The sequence below is a fragment of the Chlamydotis macqueenii genome, chromosome 7, assembly GCF_036417535.1.
Source record: "Chlamydotis macqueenii isolate bChlMac1 chromosome 7, bChlMac1.mat, whole genome shotgun sequence".
In the NCBI taxonomy this organism is placed as follows: Eukaryota; Metazoa; Chordata; class Aves; order Otidiformes; family Otididae; genus Chlamydotis; species Chlamydotis macqueenii.
Genome location: NC_141562.1, coordinates 27,426,479 through 27,442,774, shown reverse-complemented (window position 1 = coordinate 27,442,774; position 16,296 = coordinate 27,426,479). Strand labels below are relative to the sequence as shown.

Here is a 16,296-nt window from a genome sequence, read left to right as displayed (position 1 = left end):
CACTCTAAACAAGTGGGACAATACTCCTTGCTAGCCAGAGAAGTACAAAATAAGATACTACCGTCAGCCCAGCTTTTGATTAGCTTTGCCAAGTTATGACAGCATGGGAGATCCCCATATGCCTCAGGGAAATGCATTATTCAATATATTAATTAGAAGGCTGGCTTTCATCACTGCTTCCTACAAAGTATCACAAAGAATTACTCTGGGACTGTTACTGACAGGCTGAAATTAATTTGTGTTTGAGTTCACATGCATCAGGGAGAGACAGAATGAAGCCAGCCCAGGCAGGCTGCACGAGTCTGCAGTAGAGCATCTAAGCTTCCAGCTCTGGCCTGCAGAACACAGAGATGAAGTTCAGACTTCTTATCCCTGTTGCATCAGAAGGAAGGAGATTCTTCCACCACCCACTGTCCAGATAGACGTGGCATTGAGACCCAGGCCAGGGATCAATCTTAATTGGGATAAATATTCAACAAATTCCTTCTTAGATCTTTCTTACGACCAGTTTATCTGGTTTGCTCCAGTCTCAGACACTTAGTCACAAGAGAGTGAGGGGGCTTACAAAGTGATCAAAGATTAGCAACGTGGTAAATAAGAGCAGAGACTGGCCTCTGGGACATAAAGAAATCTGACAGATGAAAGACCAAAGCAAAAGGCTTTTTGATGGCTGAAAGCCCCAACTACAGAACAATATGTGACATTTAGTGGTAAGTATGAAATTTAAAACGAATGAACAGAAATATTTCAGCACTTCCTTTGCTACTCTTTAAAAAAAAAAAAAAAAGAAATCCCTGCCAGCCACAGTACATTAAAGTCATAAATATGGTTAACACCACAAATTGTACTAAAACCACAACAAATCACAAATTCTAAAAGTCAGCTAGTATTTATATAAGGACATCCACAATCACATTAATGGAGAAGGAGTAATGCCTCCTTCTGTAAGCTATGCTGTGTTTCCCAAGCAAAAGCAGGTTAGTAGGACAAGTTTCTCCAAGGTGACTTATTCCAAAATTGCCCTTCCAGAGGGTATACACTACCCATGGAAAGAACTCATTCTGGCTGTGACAGCAGCCAGAATTTCAGACATGGTACATGAATTGTGAGTTTGCTATCATGTGGCTCTTTTATTGCGATTCATTTATTACATAGTTCACGGGTTTTAAAGAAGAATTTAAAAGCATTTTATAATTATTTCCCTTCATGATCACATGCAATCCTTGTAGCCACTATGGTCGTCTTTTTTTCTTGCTAAAAGAGCTTTGAGCCCCAGAAGCCTGACAGCATGGCATCGATAGGACTCTAAAAAATGTCCAACGCTTATTTTCCTTGGAAAGCAGGCAGTAAGGAGAGGAGCATCACACAACAGCAAAGTCAAGCAATGAACATCCTTTAGGAGTTCTTCTAATGCATCAGCTAGTATTTGGAGCTTAAATTCACAGTAAAGAGATAGTTGTATCAAATTTCCTTTCTAATATGAAGCCATTAGTCAGCATAAATTGAAAATGATATATCAGAAAACCAAATAACTTTGCTTTTAGTCTCAGGTACACTACAAAATATTCTGTAATTCTCCTCCAGTAGTGTACTAGGGGTTTTTGCCACCTTCTCTAAATACGCTTTCCCAGATCCAACTATTTGTGTCCATCTTTCATAAATTAGTTTAAAAAACAACATGGATTGTGCTCAAAAATGGGAATGGTAGCCTGAACATTTTGCTAACTGTAGGCGCAAATAGAACAGGTGGGTCTGTGCAGCCTTTATCAGTTGTGCAGGGTTTCTCAGAGACAGAAAGTAAAGGATTTTCCTTTTCTTAGGGTCATTTAGGATTTTATACTCTAAGGTATCCATGAAATCTATGACAACGTCACTGGAAGAACACTTAGCAATCTACAGTTGAAAAACAGGATATGATCAAGTTTAGGAAAAAAAAAACGCTCATGGACAAAAGCAAAATATAAAGCTTAGAAAGGTTTCTCAGACTTTCTTGATCACTCTTGAAAGCTACTGATCACAGTGATGAAGAAGTACACTATAAGCTTACTGAACATCTGACTTTGATATTAGGGAATAATACCTGCTCTGCATCACAAAAGGCCAAAATGGGAATAGGAGTCAGGGTCCCTCTATGTGGGCTTTATCCAGACACTTTGTTTCAGACTGCGCTCTTTAATTCTAAAAGCTCATATATTGCAAAGTGAGATTTTATTAAAATTTTTTAATCACTTCAAAAAATATTGAAAAAATTCAACCACTTCAGGATGTTCCTTTGTTTATTTTTTTGAGAGAAATGTTTTGGTAATGTTGACATGAATTCTAAAACATCTTTATTGATTTTTGTTGTTTCAACAAAAATAAACAATATTTCAGCCAATAAAAAGTATCCAAGTCTATATCCAGGTTCCATTTCTATCTCTGCCACTGAGCTATGGTGTAATCACAAGCTAGTTAGCTACAAGCTAATGTCTGGAAACGTTAAATATCTATAGTGCCAATAGCATTAATTGTAGGCACACAAAATAACAAGAAAATCCCTAACCTCACAGTTCTCCCACTTGCCCATCTTTTAAGTGAAAATGAAAATAAAATTGGTCTTATTATCACCATGGTGTTGTGATCTTTAATTAACTATGTGATCTTGCAAGGAAATCTTTCAATGTCTGCCAAGACCTTTTAAGAAGGTCTCATCTCTCCTGATCTCTTATTACAGAGCTTGAGGCTAGAATTTGAAAGTTTGTCCTCAGCCTAATACAATTTATGATCATGGTGACTTGAGTGATACAGTCCAGAATTATGTTCACATTATTTTCTAGGAGAAAAGCTTTTCCCAGGTGTTCTCACCCACAGGGCATAAGAAGTAAATCCCTTAACAGAGGCAAATGAGTTGTTAAGCCCACAGGACCCTCCAGAAGTAGGTCCCTGTTCAGTTCTTCATGTGTAGTCTACTTGTATAGCCATTGGTTATATGGCTTGATGATGCTATAGGTGGTGTTATCCATGGTTGCCAAACTGGAATTATTCCTTTTACCCACAGCTCCATGTATGGTATGGTTTTAATTCTGAAAAACTCTAATTCAGGATTACTTAATAGTCAATTTGACATTTACAAGACTATGTTTTCTTAACACTAAACTTGGCTGTAAAAAATCAGGCGATGTTTCCCCAGCACTATGCAATGACACCATCTGGTAGTTAATGATTAGTGAGATTTACAGGAGAGACAGGCACATATTTGACTAACCATTTAATGGCTGGCAAACTAGTCAAGTAAAGGAACCTCAGCTGCATCCAAAGGTCACTTCTGGAATTGCTGCTGAAACAGTCTATGTGGACCCAAATTGGCACCAGGATTAGGAAATATCAGCGCTGTCACAGAGACGAGGAAATAAAAACAGACACAAATCTCTGCCCAAATGTAGATCCAAACCCAGACCATAACCTTTTGAAACACTGAAGTAAATCCCTTACCTTCTGCTACATTACTCTCAGATATCCAAACCAGCCTACCCTATCGTCTCCAAGAAATTCAAGCTGCAAATAAATAGAAGTACACTGGCTAAATTTCATCATTGTTCCTACCAAAAATCATGACAAAGAGGACTGAAAACCTCACCCTCAGGAGACAAAATTTGCTGGCTCATGCCTCAAACAACTGTGACAGAAAAGTCGTAACACCAAAGCATGGAGTAAGCAGATGCACAGCCTCTTCCCTTTTCCCAGTGAAAGCGAAGCCTGTTCCGTTCTCCCAATTTTTAATCCCTGGAGTACAAAACAATTGTGGCTCACATTCACGAATACCAAAGCAACCAGAAATCTGTTTGGTTATCACAGAGAGGAAAAAAAAAAAAAAATCCTGGGGGAGTCTCTGAGGGAATCAACAGTGTATTTGAGAACTGTTTGTTACACCACATTTTTCCTATTTGCAGATAACAAACACTGTTCCTTGAAGCCAGGCTAGTGTACATCATATTTTCGTCCTCCAGCCATCTCTCCCCTCCTGCCTTGGTGTTTTCTGCGCAACTTTCATCAGTAGTGTGTATTTTGGTGTCTTTTACTGCCTAGGCTCATCCTGGGCACTGACTTCAGTGCTCCAAATATCCCCATAGCCATCAGAAAAGCTGTGCAGATTTCTCCCTCTCTTCCACACAGATGGGTTTTCCCCACTGTTCCTGCTCCCAGACTTTAACAGAATCACCTAAAGTCCCAGAAAGCATGTTTAAAAAAAATAAATGACACAAGGGTAATTGTCCAGACATACCAGGAAAAAAAAAAAAATATGGAAAATGGTCCCACATCCACCACTTCATATTCCCCAGTGATGACGGGAGGCAGGAAATGTGAATGAGTCCTCCAGCAAAGAGTAGCCTGGGGAGACCCTAAGAAAAGGGATGGCTGTCCCAAGGAGTATAGCTCTGTACCCTGCACAGGATGGTGATCCCTGTGTCTGCTCAGAAAACACGGACAGGGCATGATATATGCAGCCATTTAGCTGATTAGCCAGAAAACATAGGTCACCTTGTGGAACTCCACATTTTAAAGAATTAAGCCTTAAGATTATAAAAGGGCTTCATATGTCACTAAAGCATCTTTTAACTCTCTAGTGCCCTTCAGTGTTCTTAATCCACCACTGCAGCACCTGATATCACAATGTGAATACTTTACCCACAACATTCAACAATCACCCAAAACATTCAACTCGTCCAAGATGACATAGAAAACCTGTGGTCCAGCAAAGTGCTGAACGCTCCATTAACCAAACTGTCTTGCCCACCTGCTTAGTCCTGTTCTCCCACCACAGGAAAAGGCAGAGGCAGTAAAGCAATTTAAGGATCATTCCAGTCCTTTGAGCTCTTATCTGAACACAGACAGTATTTAGTCAGCACAGAACACACCATGTGTTTTAGAGAGGAGGAAATTTCCCTCACATTTCTAGAGTACAAAACACGGACTGTATTTTTAATATCATTCCACATGATAGCACAGGTGTCTAAGCTATAGTGAGAAAAAATGAACGGGGCCCAGAAGGAGCTGCAGAAATGTGTTTTAAAATAAAAAAACACTAAGTAGGTCTTTAACAAACTTTGCACCCGTACTGATTCCAGTTATTCTGAGTAATTTTAGAGTGATGAGTGATCTGGGAATTTCTGTATCACATTAGCGTAAGCTCCTATTTCCAGCCTTACAGGATCCTAAGTTATTAAAATCTCTAAGGTCAATGCATGTGGGAGCCGAATTTAGATGCCTGTACTCACTTCAAGTAACACACTCTGTTCAAGTTCTGTCACTACCATCAGTGGGTGTAGCTAACAAATGAATCACTACTACAGAAGTACAGATCTCAAATACTAGTTTTTATAACTATGAGCAGCCCAGAGGTGAATCTCAGCTCATGCAGAAAACTTTGAGCAGGCCGCAGGAACTGGTAAGAGATGTCCCATAAACTATGGGACACGTGACATCCATATGGAATGAGAACACAAAACTGCAACCCAGTGATTAGCACCAACATCTAGAACTAAGGAAAGAAGGTGATGGCAAGAGCCAGGATACAAAGCCACAGATCAGCACTGGAGCTTAGGACTTTGTTTTTTTACCAGTGGGGAGCCATCACAGATGCTGTTGCCAGAGCTACAGCAAAATGCACAGAGTGACCTCTGTGTCCATGACTACCAGATAGGTCTTCCTTACTGAGTGAAAATTGACATCCCAACCTCATGAGTTCTGATGCAATCGTAATTTTCTCCTGGCCTTAAAGTCTCTGTATCTGAGCTCTCTCAGGGAAGGTGTAATTATTTGGAAGGGTCTCAGAGAGAAAAATAAGACCTCTCCCTGTCAGGCTGACTGATCCCACGAAGCAGGTGAAGTCTTCACAAGCCCGTTCATGGCAGCCTGAGAGATTAAAGTTATTCTTCGAAGGCAAAAAACATTACACAAAGGCTGCCCCAGATAAGGCCAGTTGTACTCAAACTAGATGAAGACTGTGCCATTTGATGAAGGATGCTTACCTGGGCCACTACTAATAAACAACGTAGAGCAGCACAAACTAGCAGCTCATCTCTGATTTTGGCATCTCCCTTTCATTATTATTCCACCTTGCCTGGAAGTTTTAATTAAGAGGTTCGATAATGTAGTATTTGATAAGCTGATGAACTCCACAGAGCAGTGGCTCATGTCCTTCTGAAACTTATAGCTATACCCACTTTCTTCCTCTTCCATAGTCTAATAAAAAGAAATCACCAAATTCCCAAGGCTAAAGTGTTCTCCTTGCATTTCTTTTTCTGTATACATCTTACAAGACAGAACTTGTAAGCCATCACAGCAGCTTTAAAAATAAATAAATAAAGAAAGAATTCAGACAGCTAAGAGCAGTTAGTATGTTCCACAATTTCAAGATCTCTGACCCCTGCACTATGAATTGGTTCCAATCTCTCACTCTGGGAAAAACCTTATTCCTCTCTTGGAAAGTTTATTGTCAATGGGATTCTACTGTTTCTGAGTGCAATAAAGATTTCTAGGTCTATGCCATATGAGTTTTAACTACAGAAGATGTCTATATTTTCTAAGAGAAAGAGACACTTAAAACAGAGTCTTTCTATAATACAGTGTTAAAAAGCAGGATTCAAATTGTGCAGCCAAAAGGCTGCATGAAAAATGAGGTAGATTGTGGAAAAAAATCTACAGGTTTGGGCATCAAATGAACAGAGACAAACAGGCAATTTCCACTAAACATTATTATATAAAAGTAGAAAATACACCAGTCTCTCCTTTAGAAAGAGATTCCACTTTGTTCCCAAGTCAGCTCAGCCTTTGCAACTTTATCCTCCAAGAAAGCCTCTCCTCTAAGCTCAGCTGTGCTATTTGAAGGGTAGGATACAATTATCCCAGAGGACCAGGTATTCTACTCCACAGAAGGATACACCTGGAGAGCATCTACAGTCACCTCTGTCGTGCACCTAGCAAGAATAGTGAAATCAAAGGATTTTGGATAGTTAGCTCAATCGACCACCTGTCACCAGAACCAGGAGAACATAACCATCTTTCCTTCAATATGGAAATGTGAAACAGTGATATGGTCAGACAAGGTTCTAGATCTTTGATACATTCTTCAGGTCTATGTCACTTAGGAGCTTTAGAGTTTCCTTTCCCAGATGTTCAAAAACCTTCTTACACTGTCCAAAATCCACAGGCACACAGAGGGAAATCTCCAGATTTGGTGATAAAAAGTGATATTTAAAATGTGGGAGTCTAAAGCCATTTAGAGAGATTTGGAGAAGGACCTAGACAATTTGAAAATCCTATGAGGTATCTATCTCCATTGTAGGGTGTGGAAATACTGCAAATCCAGTCTATAGACATTTTGGGCTTGGATTCCATATATTCTTAATGACATCCAAAAATTTTTGTGAGAATTTGACTCTAAGATATATACATGATGCTTTGCAATGGGGAGTCAATTCTTAAGTCATCCAAAGTCCTTTTTATTTTTGACTCTTCAAAATAAGAGCCTCTAGTTTCTTAATATAACCATCTTTTTTGGCCTTAAAGACCAGGCACTTCTTCAACTATTAAGATCCTGTAAATCAGCACTTCTGCATGTTCACACACACACACACACACCTCCCCATCATCTGGCACGTAGTACAGTGTTAAGAATCTGATCTGATTCAAGTCACAAATTCTAGATTCAACTACGGAAGACTACTTCTAGGTTTTCTCTTTCTAAATTCAATTCTTGGGTCTCCACATAGTGAAGAAAAGTTTGGAAAACTAGCATCTGAAATGGAGGAGCTTGGAGACAGGAACTAAATTTGTTTAATCATCTGCTTTTAAGATACACTCTCAATATTGGAGGTTGACACTTGGGAAATGGAAAGGAAGATAGTCACAAAGCAGATTTTTAGCAAACTGTTCGCAGATCCTGGGCTCTCACCAGTCAGTAGAAAGAAACTGGTTCCTCAGAGAGTGATTCAAAGCAGAGTCTGAATCATCCTTTCTCCCAGCAGTTTCATAAGGAGAGGGGCCAGAGTGGCTGGCTCTGCACAAAGACTGCGTTGTAGGCTAAAGCAGCTCTCAGAAGGGTTGAAAAATAGGAGGTCTAATGATCATAGCTTTGTCAATGAAGCACTGGGCAGTTTCTCTGTGTTACTCTAAGTAGGTATATAACAAAGAAGCAGAAGTTTTGCAATTGTCTGAAGACTTGTACTTATCTGTACAAGACACCACCGTTATCAGAAACATGGAAGCATTAAGCTATAGCACTGCAAGACACGTACTGTGGATTGAGTATCTAACACTGACGATGACCAAAACCAAGGGCATACCTAGTGTTCAGGTAAAACAACCAATCCTGTCAAGTTAGATGCCCTTTTCTCCTCCATGACTTGGCCAAAGCAAGCAAAGCCTGGGAGCATAACTCACCAGTAAAACCTGTTTGGAGTGACCCGCTCCTGCATGAGCTGCCATTTTCTTCCAAAGTCCGTGGAACTGTAGAGCTGAAAGACATAGAGAGAGAGGAAGTATAAACTTTGAGGAAGAAGAGGAAGGATTGCTGCTAAATAAAGTATTAAAAATCAGCTTGGATTAAAGAACAGGAATGGATTGTCCTGCACAGTTATCGATCAGCCTCGCTGCCAGGAAAGGCTAACAAGACAATCTCCTCCCCTCACATTTAACCCAGACTGAGCCGTTGAGACTCAAAAGCAGGCTGGCTCTTCCAAAACCTTTTCGTACATTTTTGTGCTTCCCAATTTCAGCTTGTCAATACATTCACTTCGGTTGCCACATGACAAAGGTGGCAGTACCCCAGCTTCTTCAGCCCAAGAGGAAGCAGGTGATTGATGACATGTAAATTCCTAACATTAAATAGAATGAAAGACAAATTAGATTTGTTAACATGACTATGATGTGGTAGGTAGTGACTCCGTACTTGAGGTCACGCTGCGATTTGGTTTTATGCTGTGGATTATGTCTCTTCTGCGTGGTAAAGGAAATCGCTCCTAATTTACAATTTCTATGTTCAGAACAAGGTCTAAATTTAGAGAGAAGTTAGAAATCAATCTGCTTACTTGGTTAAACATTAAAGACAGTGAACTGATTCTTGAAAACCAAATTTTCAATCTAACAGTCATTTTGAGTCTTTCTGGTCAACAAATGGTGCAGCTGCAATGTAACCAAATTTCCATGCAACTCCACATTAAGTCTCAGACACAGGCTCACTTCATATATACTCAGCTTAATACCACAAACACCATTCCCCGTATAATTAATTACCTCGAATCCACTCACTCATAATAAAAGCATACGTAAGCTTCTTTTTTTCCAACTTTCAGCAAGTTTGGTCCTTCAGAAAAAAAAAATACACTTCGAGAAACAACTACTCTGCTTTACAACTAGATCACAGAGAAATAAATAACAGACAGTGCTTTGAACAGGATTTCAAATAAGTTTCATCTGAAATAAATTCTGGTTTAATAAAATAAGGGTTGATTGCAGGCTAAGGAGGTAGATAACAGAACTGAGAAACTTAAATGATTGTAATATCCAAGTTTAGGTCCTTAATGGGAAAATGATATCATTTGAGTAAAGGTTCTGCATTTGATTTGATTTTGAGGAACTGGATTTACAAATCGGAGGCAGGTCCCTGTTCAGATTAGAAGGGTTCACAACCTAGTGATGTGTATTATGGCACAGCTATGATGGATGGCTAAGTGTGACTGGGAAGATTAAACTAAGTGCTTGCACTGAATATTAAACTTTCTTGAATGGGCAGTATCTTTGACCACAGAGATCCAGCAGCCACATCAGAGCTGGACCACAGAACAATTTACAAAGGTGATCAGAAAGGGCTGTCTGAGCAGTGCCCAAAGCCTGAGGCAGCTAATTGATTCTTACTATGTTTGTACTCAACTACACAACCAAACCACTGTACAGCTAGAGCAAAACGAAACTCAAAAACTTAAATTCAGACCCCATCAAGTATCTAACGCAACTGGTATGTGTAAAGACAAAAGAATCAGTCCTTTGCATTTATGCCAACAGAAAGTCCAGTTTCTGCCAATGACAGCTCAAGCTGTCAGTGAATAAAGCACATCAGGACAAAAGAGATGGAGGCAGGCATCCTCTAATCTTCATGTCCAAATGGGCTCCAATTATGTAGACTTTACTCCAATCAACATCACTGGGCTTACAGTAAGAAATATAAGGAAAGATTTTCTCCCCCATGTTCTTCAGGAGATCAGACATCATCCGAATATTCCAATTTAGCAATATTTCTTTGGCACTGTCACTAGACAAGGTAAGATAATGCACTAAAAGCCCACATTATCTAGGCTTCCTCTGCTTTTCTAGTCAACCAATCTCAGTGATGGTCTAAAAAAATACAGTACAGAATCCTCTGTCCCAAAAGGAATTTTCCATAGATGCAAAATAAAGCACTGCTTATCTTTTTTAATTAAAGGAGCCAGAAAAAGAAAATTCCTTCTCCAAATCTGAGGATAGGGTTTATGAAGTCAACATCAAGGTCATACAGCAAGAAGGTAAATAGCAAATGTTTATTCAGACAGCATCACATCCATTCTTCTGAAGGAACATCTGGATTTTTAGAAGCAATAATTAAAAATCCACACTCAGAGTAAAAAGTCTACAGTGCTACAACTCTGCCATGATGCTAGCAAAGTGCCTGCCAGAAATATTGCTTGAGTTATTTGACATGGTTTTACACGTACAAGGACCTCTGCACACAGAGTTGCATCACTTGCATCAAACAACTTTGCTATCCTTTCCATTTCCCGACTGCAGGTACAACTGGCAGACTGAGCCGCGGTGCAAATCACAGGCTCCAGGCAGCTTAGCCTCAGTCAGCTCCCATTCACAGAAGGTGCAAGTGGGACTAGCATCCTTATTGTATTCCGCAACAGATTAACCATTCTCGCCATGAGAGGAAAGGATTAGAAAAATACATCCATTTCCTTAGATTCCCTTTTATCTTTTGCCCCTAGCATTTCCTTTTCTTTTGCAGCTGCATAAAAGCAGTAGCTACAGATAGCTCAGTGGCATGAAGCACAATCTCCTTCTAACTTCTCCTCTCTTCCACAGTGTCTCATTCAGGGAGCATCCTTCTCTCTATCAAGTTAAAAACCAGAGACCAGCTACTGATTACTTCCCCTCCCCCTCCCTTACTATTAAAACTCAGACTGACTGACGGTAGAAGGATTAAATTGAACCTGTAGCCTTTAGGTGTTTTCAGATAAAGAGATAAGGAGGATATTCAGTTCAACAACTTTTATTTATTTATTCACCTACTTATTCTAGGCGTCCATTTTGCATTTTAACCAGATGATTGAATCTTAAAGCTGTATGTATTCTCTCTGGCCCTGTTCACTTTTATAGTATTATTTACAGATGAGAATGTAAAGGTTAATGTTCAATTACTAAGTAAAACATACAATAAATAGTTTCCTAGTACGCATTAGAATTGAATATATATACACACTTTCTGTTCATCTCCCTTCACAGGAAAAGAGATGCTTTTAGAAGAGACAACACATTTAGTGACACGTACAGCAGATTATTGTCTTAAGGCTGCATACTAAGTGATGGGATGAAATAAGGTTTGCTTGGTGCAAAGATTGTCTCTTTTTAAAGCTCTGCTCTGGCTCTTTAGTGACGAGTAATCTCTGGCATTTCCACCTCCCAGAGCACTCTAACACTCTGGTTCAAGAGGGATGGACTTCAGTGCAACATGAAGGTTTACTGTGAGCGTATACCGTTTCTGCAACCTCCTTGTTTATTTGACCTGCTCTGATGAATGAAAAATTAAGACTGTTATGTGTCTTTACGTTTGTATGGGCTGGTCTTGTGCCTTGATGTAGCTAAAGGGTGGCACACAGAGGACTTCACTAAGGTGCAATTCAGAAGCAGGACCCAAAACAGAAGGACAAAGTCCTGGCTCAAGGCAAGGATGACAAAAATTCATTTTTTAACATGAAAACAAACTTAGAATACTGCACAGAGGCACCTCAGTAAACGCAGTCACAGCACTCAGCCAATCCCAGCAACCTCTTCACCTATTTGAGCGGACAGGTTCCAGAGCCTCCTGAAAGCTGAGATGCTTTTGGGAACAAACAAAATGTTCAGACTCCCTGCTGAGCCCATCCGAATGATGCTTATGAATCTCATCTGTCCTTGCAGCAGATAATAGGGCTTTTCACTAGGCCTAGAATTCCTGCTTACCTGCACACTGGCATGCAACATCGTCACAAGGCAGATGGGATTCAGAAAGGTGAAGGGGCCAGCATTGTGTGTCATATAAATATAATTTTTAATTTTCTCTCAGGCCTGATGGAATATTACCCTGAAAGCATCAGCCTGGTCACACTATCAGGATCCAGGAGCAGCTCTGCTTTCACTCTCGGCTTTGAGGTCAATCCAGCTCAGCAGTACAGGTGCAGTCTTTGAGAACGGGTACTGAACACTGGGGAAAATCTGCCCACGCCCAAGAACCTAGTTAGAAAAGGTGTTCTGGTTTTGTTAGTGAGGGGGGGGCCTAAGGTGGTAGCTTCTGTAGGAAACTGCTAGAAGTCGCTCCCCTTTGTTCAGTGAACTCGGCCGGGCCTAGGGCGGACCCACTGCTGGCCAAGGCCGAGCCAATTGGTAGCAGAATGTCCCGTGATAACGCCTCTGTGATAACGTATTTAAGTAGGGGAAAACAGGAAAAAGAGGAGGGAAGATGTGAAGCAGCTGAGCGGGGGGCAGAGAGGGGGAGGCGCGAGCCTCATGGGCCTTGCAGGCCTCACCCTCTGGCCTCCCGCCGGGCAGCCGACTGGGCCCAACTCGGCCCGGCCCGGTTGCAAGAAGTGGAGAGGAGATGAGAAGTGAATAAGATGTAAAAAGGATCCTGAGAGGCGTCTGCCAGCCTGTTGTGAGGAACGGCTGCAGACGCCAAGGTCAGTTCAGAAGGAGGGGGAGGAGTAATATGGCTCCTGGCCAAGATTCCTCTGCAACTCGTGGTGAAGACCATGGTGGAGCGGGTTGTCCCCCTGCAGCCCATGGAGGTCCACGGAGGGGCAGAGATCCACCTGCAGCCCGTGGAGGACCCCACGCCAGAGCAGGTGGAGGCCTGAAGGAGGCTGTGGCCCGTGGAGGGCCCGCTGGGACAGCTGTTCTGTAGGGACTGCACTCTGTGGAAGAGATGACCCACGCCGGAGCAGTTCCACGAAGGACTGTGGCCCGTGGGAGGGACCCCACGCTGGAGCAGAGGAGGAATGCGAGGAGTTCTTCCCCTGACGATGATACAGCGGCGTAAAACAACGCGTGATGAACTGACCGCGACCCCCATTCCCTTTTCCTCCCCCGTGCCGCTCGGGAGGGGAAGGTAGTAGAGATAATGTTAAGCCCGGGAAGAGGGAGGGGTGGGGGGAGGTTATCTTGTTCCCTGTCTCATTCTCCTGCTAATTTTAGAAAATAAATGAATAGTTTTCCCCAAGTCGAGTCTGTTTTGCCCGTGACGGTAACTTTAAGGATTTCTCCCCGTCCTTATCTCAAACCTTGAGCTGTTTTTTCTTATATCATCTCCTCCTATTCTCTCGGAGGGTGGGGGAAGCGAGAGACAGACTGCGTAGTCTGGTCCTGATCAGGGCTGAACTACGACAAAAGGCCATACGTCAAGAACATAAGTAGCAAATGTTAGGTAAAACACCATCACAATGCTCACGCAAGGATTGCAGCATCAGACATATCACATCCACCACAGTCCTGCATTTTACCAAGAACACACATTTTCTGTGAGAAAAGATCCTGGCAACCCAAGTGACACATAACTTTATTTCACCACAGACCAAAACCTTACCTCACGCTTGTCTTGCTCAGCACAACTCTGAGTCATAAGGATTATCACATACCATGGGCAGAACGCTGCTTCTTCAAACTCTAAGAATACTTGCAACATATTATTTAACACCAGCATTGTTTCTGAGAAAAGCAGCAAGCTCCTTGAAGAGGGAGTTTTACCCCCAGTGTCAGATTCTATGCCACAAACACGTGCAACACAGCAGAAACTGTCAGGACTACAGAGCTGGGAAGGAAGCAGTTGTACACACACGCATGCACACGCAGTGTTGCGTATGAAGAATGTTTCCACGCTGTTCCAGTTCTCCAGTACAAACATTCAGGGTGACTGGCTTGCTTGGATGATCATTTTTGGGACTAGGGAATTTGTTTTGGGTGTTTTGTTTATTTTCCCAATGAGAGCTACCAAAAAACCACAAAAGGATGATTTTGCTCAAGAAGTCAAGCTTCTTAGAACTGAAGTAGTGCAAGAAACTGGCCTGCTTAAACTCCATTTATGGAGAGAGGAAAGAAGAACAAGGAATGAAGGAAAAATATGGAAATAACAGAAAGAGATTTAACTCTCCTTGATGTTAGTCATTCATGTCCAAGCTGGTCACCAAGGCTCAATTTTAGAGCAGCAACAAACAGGTTCAAAACAGGCACTTTTAAAGCACAGTTCCCTTACTAACCTACATTTCTACAATTGTTTATTATTCATGCCTTAGAAGCATACATTTTTCTCCATAGACACTAAAAGAAGTCCACAGTGATTAGTGCAGAAGGACATAACCCCATCATAGACGTAAGATTTAGCTGAGACAGATTTCACGTCAGGTTCCCTGTTCCCACATTGACCTGCTTGGCCTTCACAGGGGAAGCAGCAGAAGACTGAAGGTTCAGCACAAGCTGAAGAAAGACAAAGCATACAATAGGCCTGGACACGCTTCACCACAGCAAGAGGCACACTGAAGATGTCCTGTATAGACTGAGAAGCAACAGAAAACAGAGTAAAGAAATTCAGAGAGCTTTAATATTTATAGACTTTCTTGTCCAAACACAGAAGAAGAATTAGGGCAGCAAGAACATACATTAAAAGTTTATATCCAAATACAATCAAATACTCTTTGTTGCTCTTAAATCAGGTCTATTGGCCTGAGCAAACACAGAGAATCTCAATAGTTTCCTGTCTGACAGCCAACTCTGGAGTGGATTTGGAGCTTGCAAATAATGGTGTTAGATAAAGTGAGGAAGAAGAGTTGGACTATACGTACTTAAAGGAACAATTCATTTGTTACACAAAAAATTATACTTCCCCCAGAGAATACATCCAGCTGATGATCAAAGATGTATTCATATTAATCCAGCAGGGTTCGAGTTGGCCCAGTGTTAATTACTGGGCAGCAGCTGACGCATGGTAACACGATAGAAGAGGAGGTGCAGATTAGCCTGGCCTCCCACAGCCTCAGAAGAGCATGATCCCGAGCAGTAGCTGGGTTGCTTATATGAAAGGATGGCTCTGATCCCAGAAAAGCACAAAAGCAAACTAACACCTTCTCAGCCAAAGCTGGGGAGGCAGGGGGGGAGCAGGTGGAAATTTCTACAAGATGCCTGGAGGGCTCCTGCCCCAAAAAAAAAAAAATCAAGCTGGGACAGAAGAGAAATAAAATTAGTACAACATTCCTGTAGGAAATTGGACTGCATGCAAGCAGTCTACAAAGAGTATCTCAGAAAAGCAAGTCAGAGAGTACAGAACAGAGAAGCCATGTCTGACAACTGCCAGAGATGACCCATCACATGGAAGTAGAGAGCCATATGCAACGAACTCAAACTGCAGTGAAAATGTTTCAGGATATGACAACACCAACAGTTTTTCTAAAGGCACACTGAGCAGCCAAGTACTTCAGGAGAAATATTTTGCAACAGCTCGGAACAATATTCTGTATAGAATAAATCAATGGTCCTCACTTCACCCCCACCAAAACACAAAAGGAGTCTGCCCTGCAGGAGATAACTGCTCCAGCAAGTGAAGGGATATGAGTAATGCTTGCATTTCTCCCTGTTATCTTACATTTCTTTCATTTAACTCTAAAATAACACCTACTCTGACTCAACCACTCTGACTACTCTTGACAGTCAGATCCATCTAGTCATCATGCTCTCCACTTGCTGAATTTAGCACAGAAATTCCAAGCTGCCAAAGTATTTCTCCTTTTTTTTAATGTTTTATTGTTTCATCATTTTGAAGTGATGCCTTTTTCCTTCAGCTCCCGCTGAATCCCTGAGATACTATCTCCCTATAGCTTCTTATTCATACAAATAGTAATCAGATCCCAAAATCTCCAAGAAATTCAGCTTGGGATAGTAAACTCACAAATAGCCAAGACTGACACAAAAATTTCCAACCAATATCCACAACACATAAGCCATTTCCCTTTATTTTTTTTTCCATTTCAGATGTCATAAAAT

At 41.4% G+C, this 16,296-nt stretch overlaps 1 protein-coding gene across 1 annotated transcript in view; it reads right to left on the bottom strand.

Annotated features, from left to right (window-relative positions):
• The window catches only part of SORCS3 (sortilin related VPS10 domain containing receptor 3), a 307,485-nt gene that overhangs the window by 102,567 nt on the left and 188,622 nt on the right, over positions 1–16,296 (bottom strand). The window contains exon 5 of the mRNA XM_086751900.1: positions 8,422–8,495. Coding sequence (XP_086608026.1) covers positions 8,422–8,495 — 74 coding nt within the window. The remainder of the gene's footprint in view (positions 1–8,421; positions 8,496–16,296) is intronic.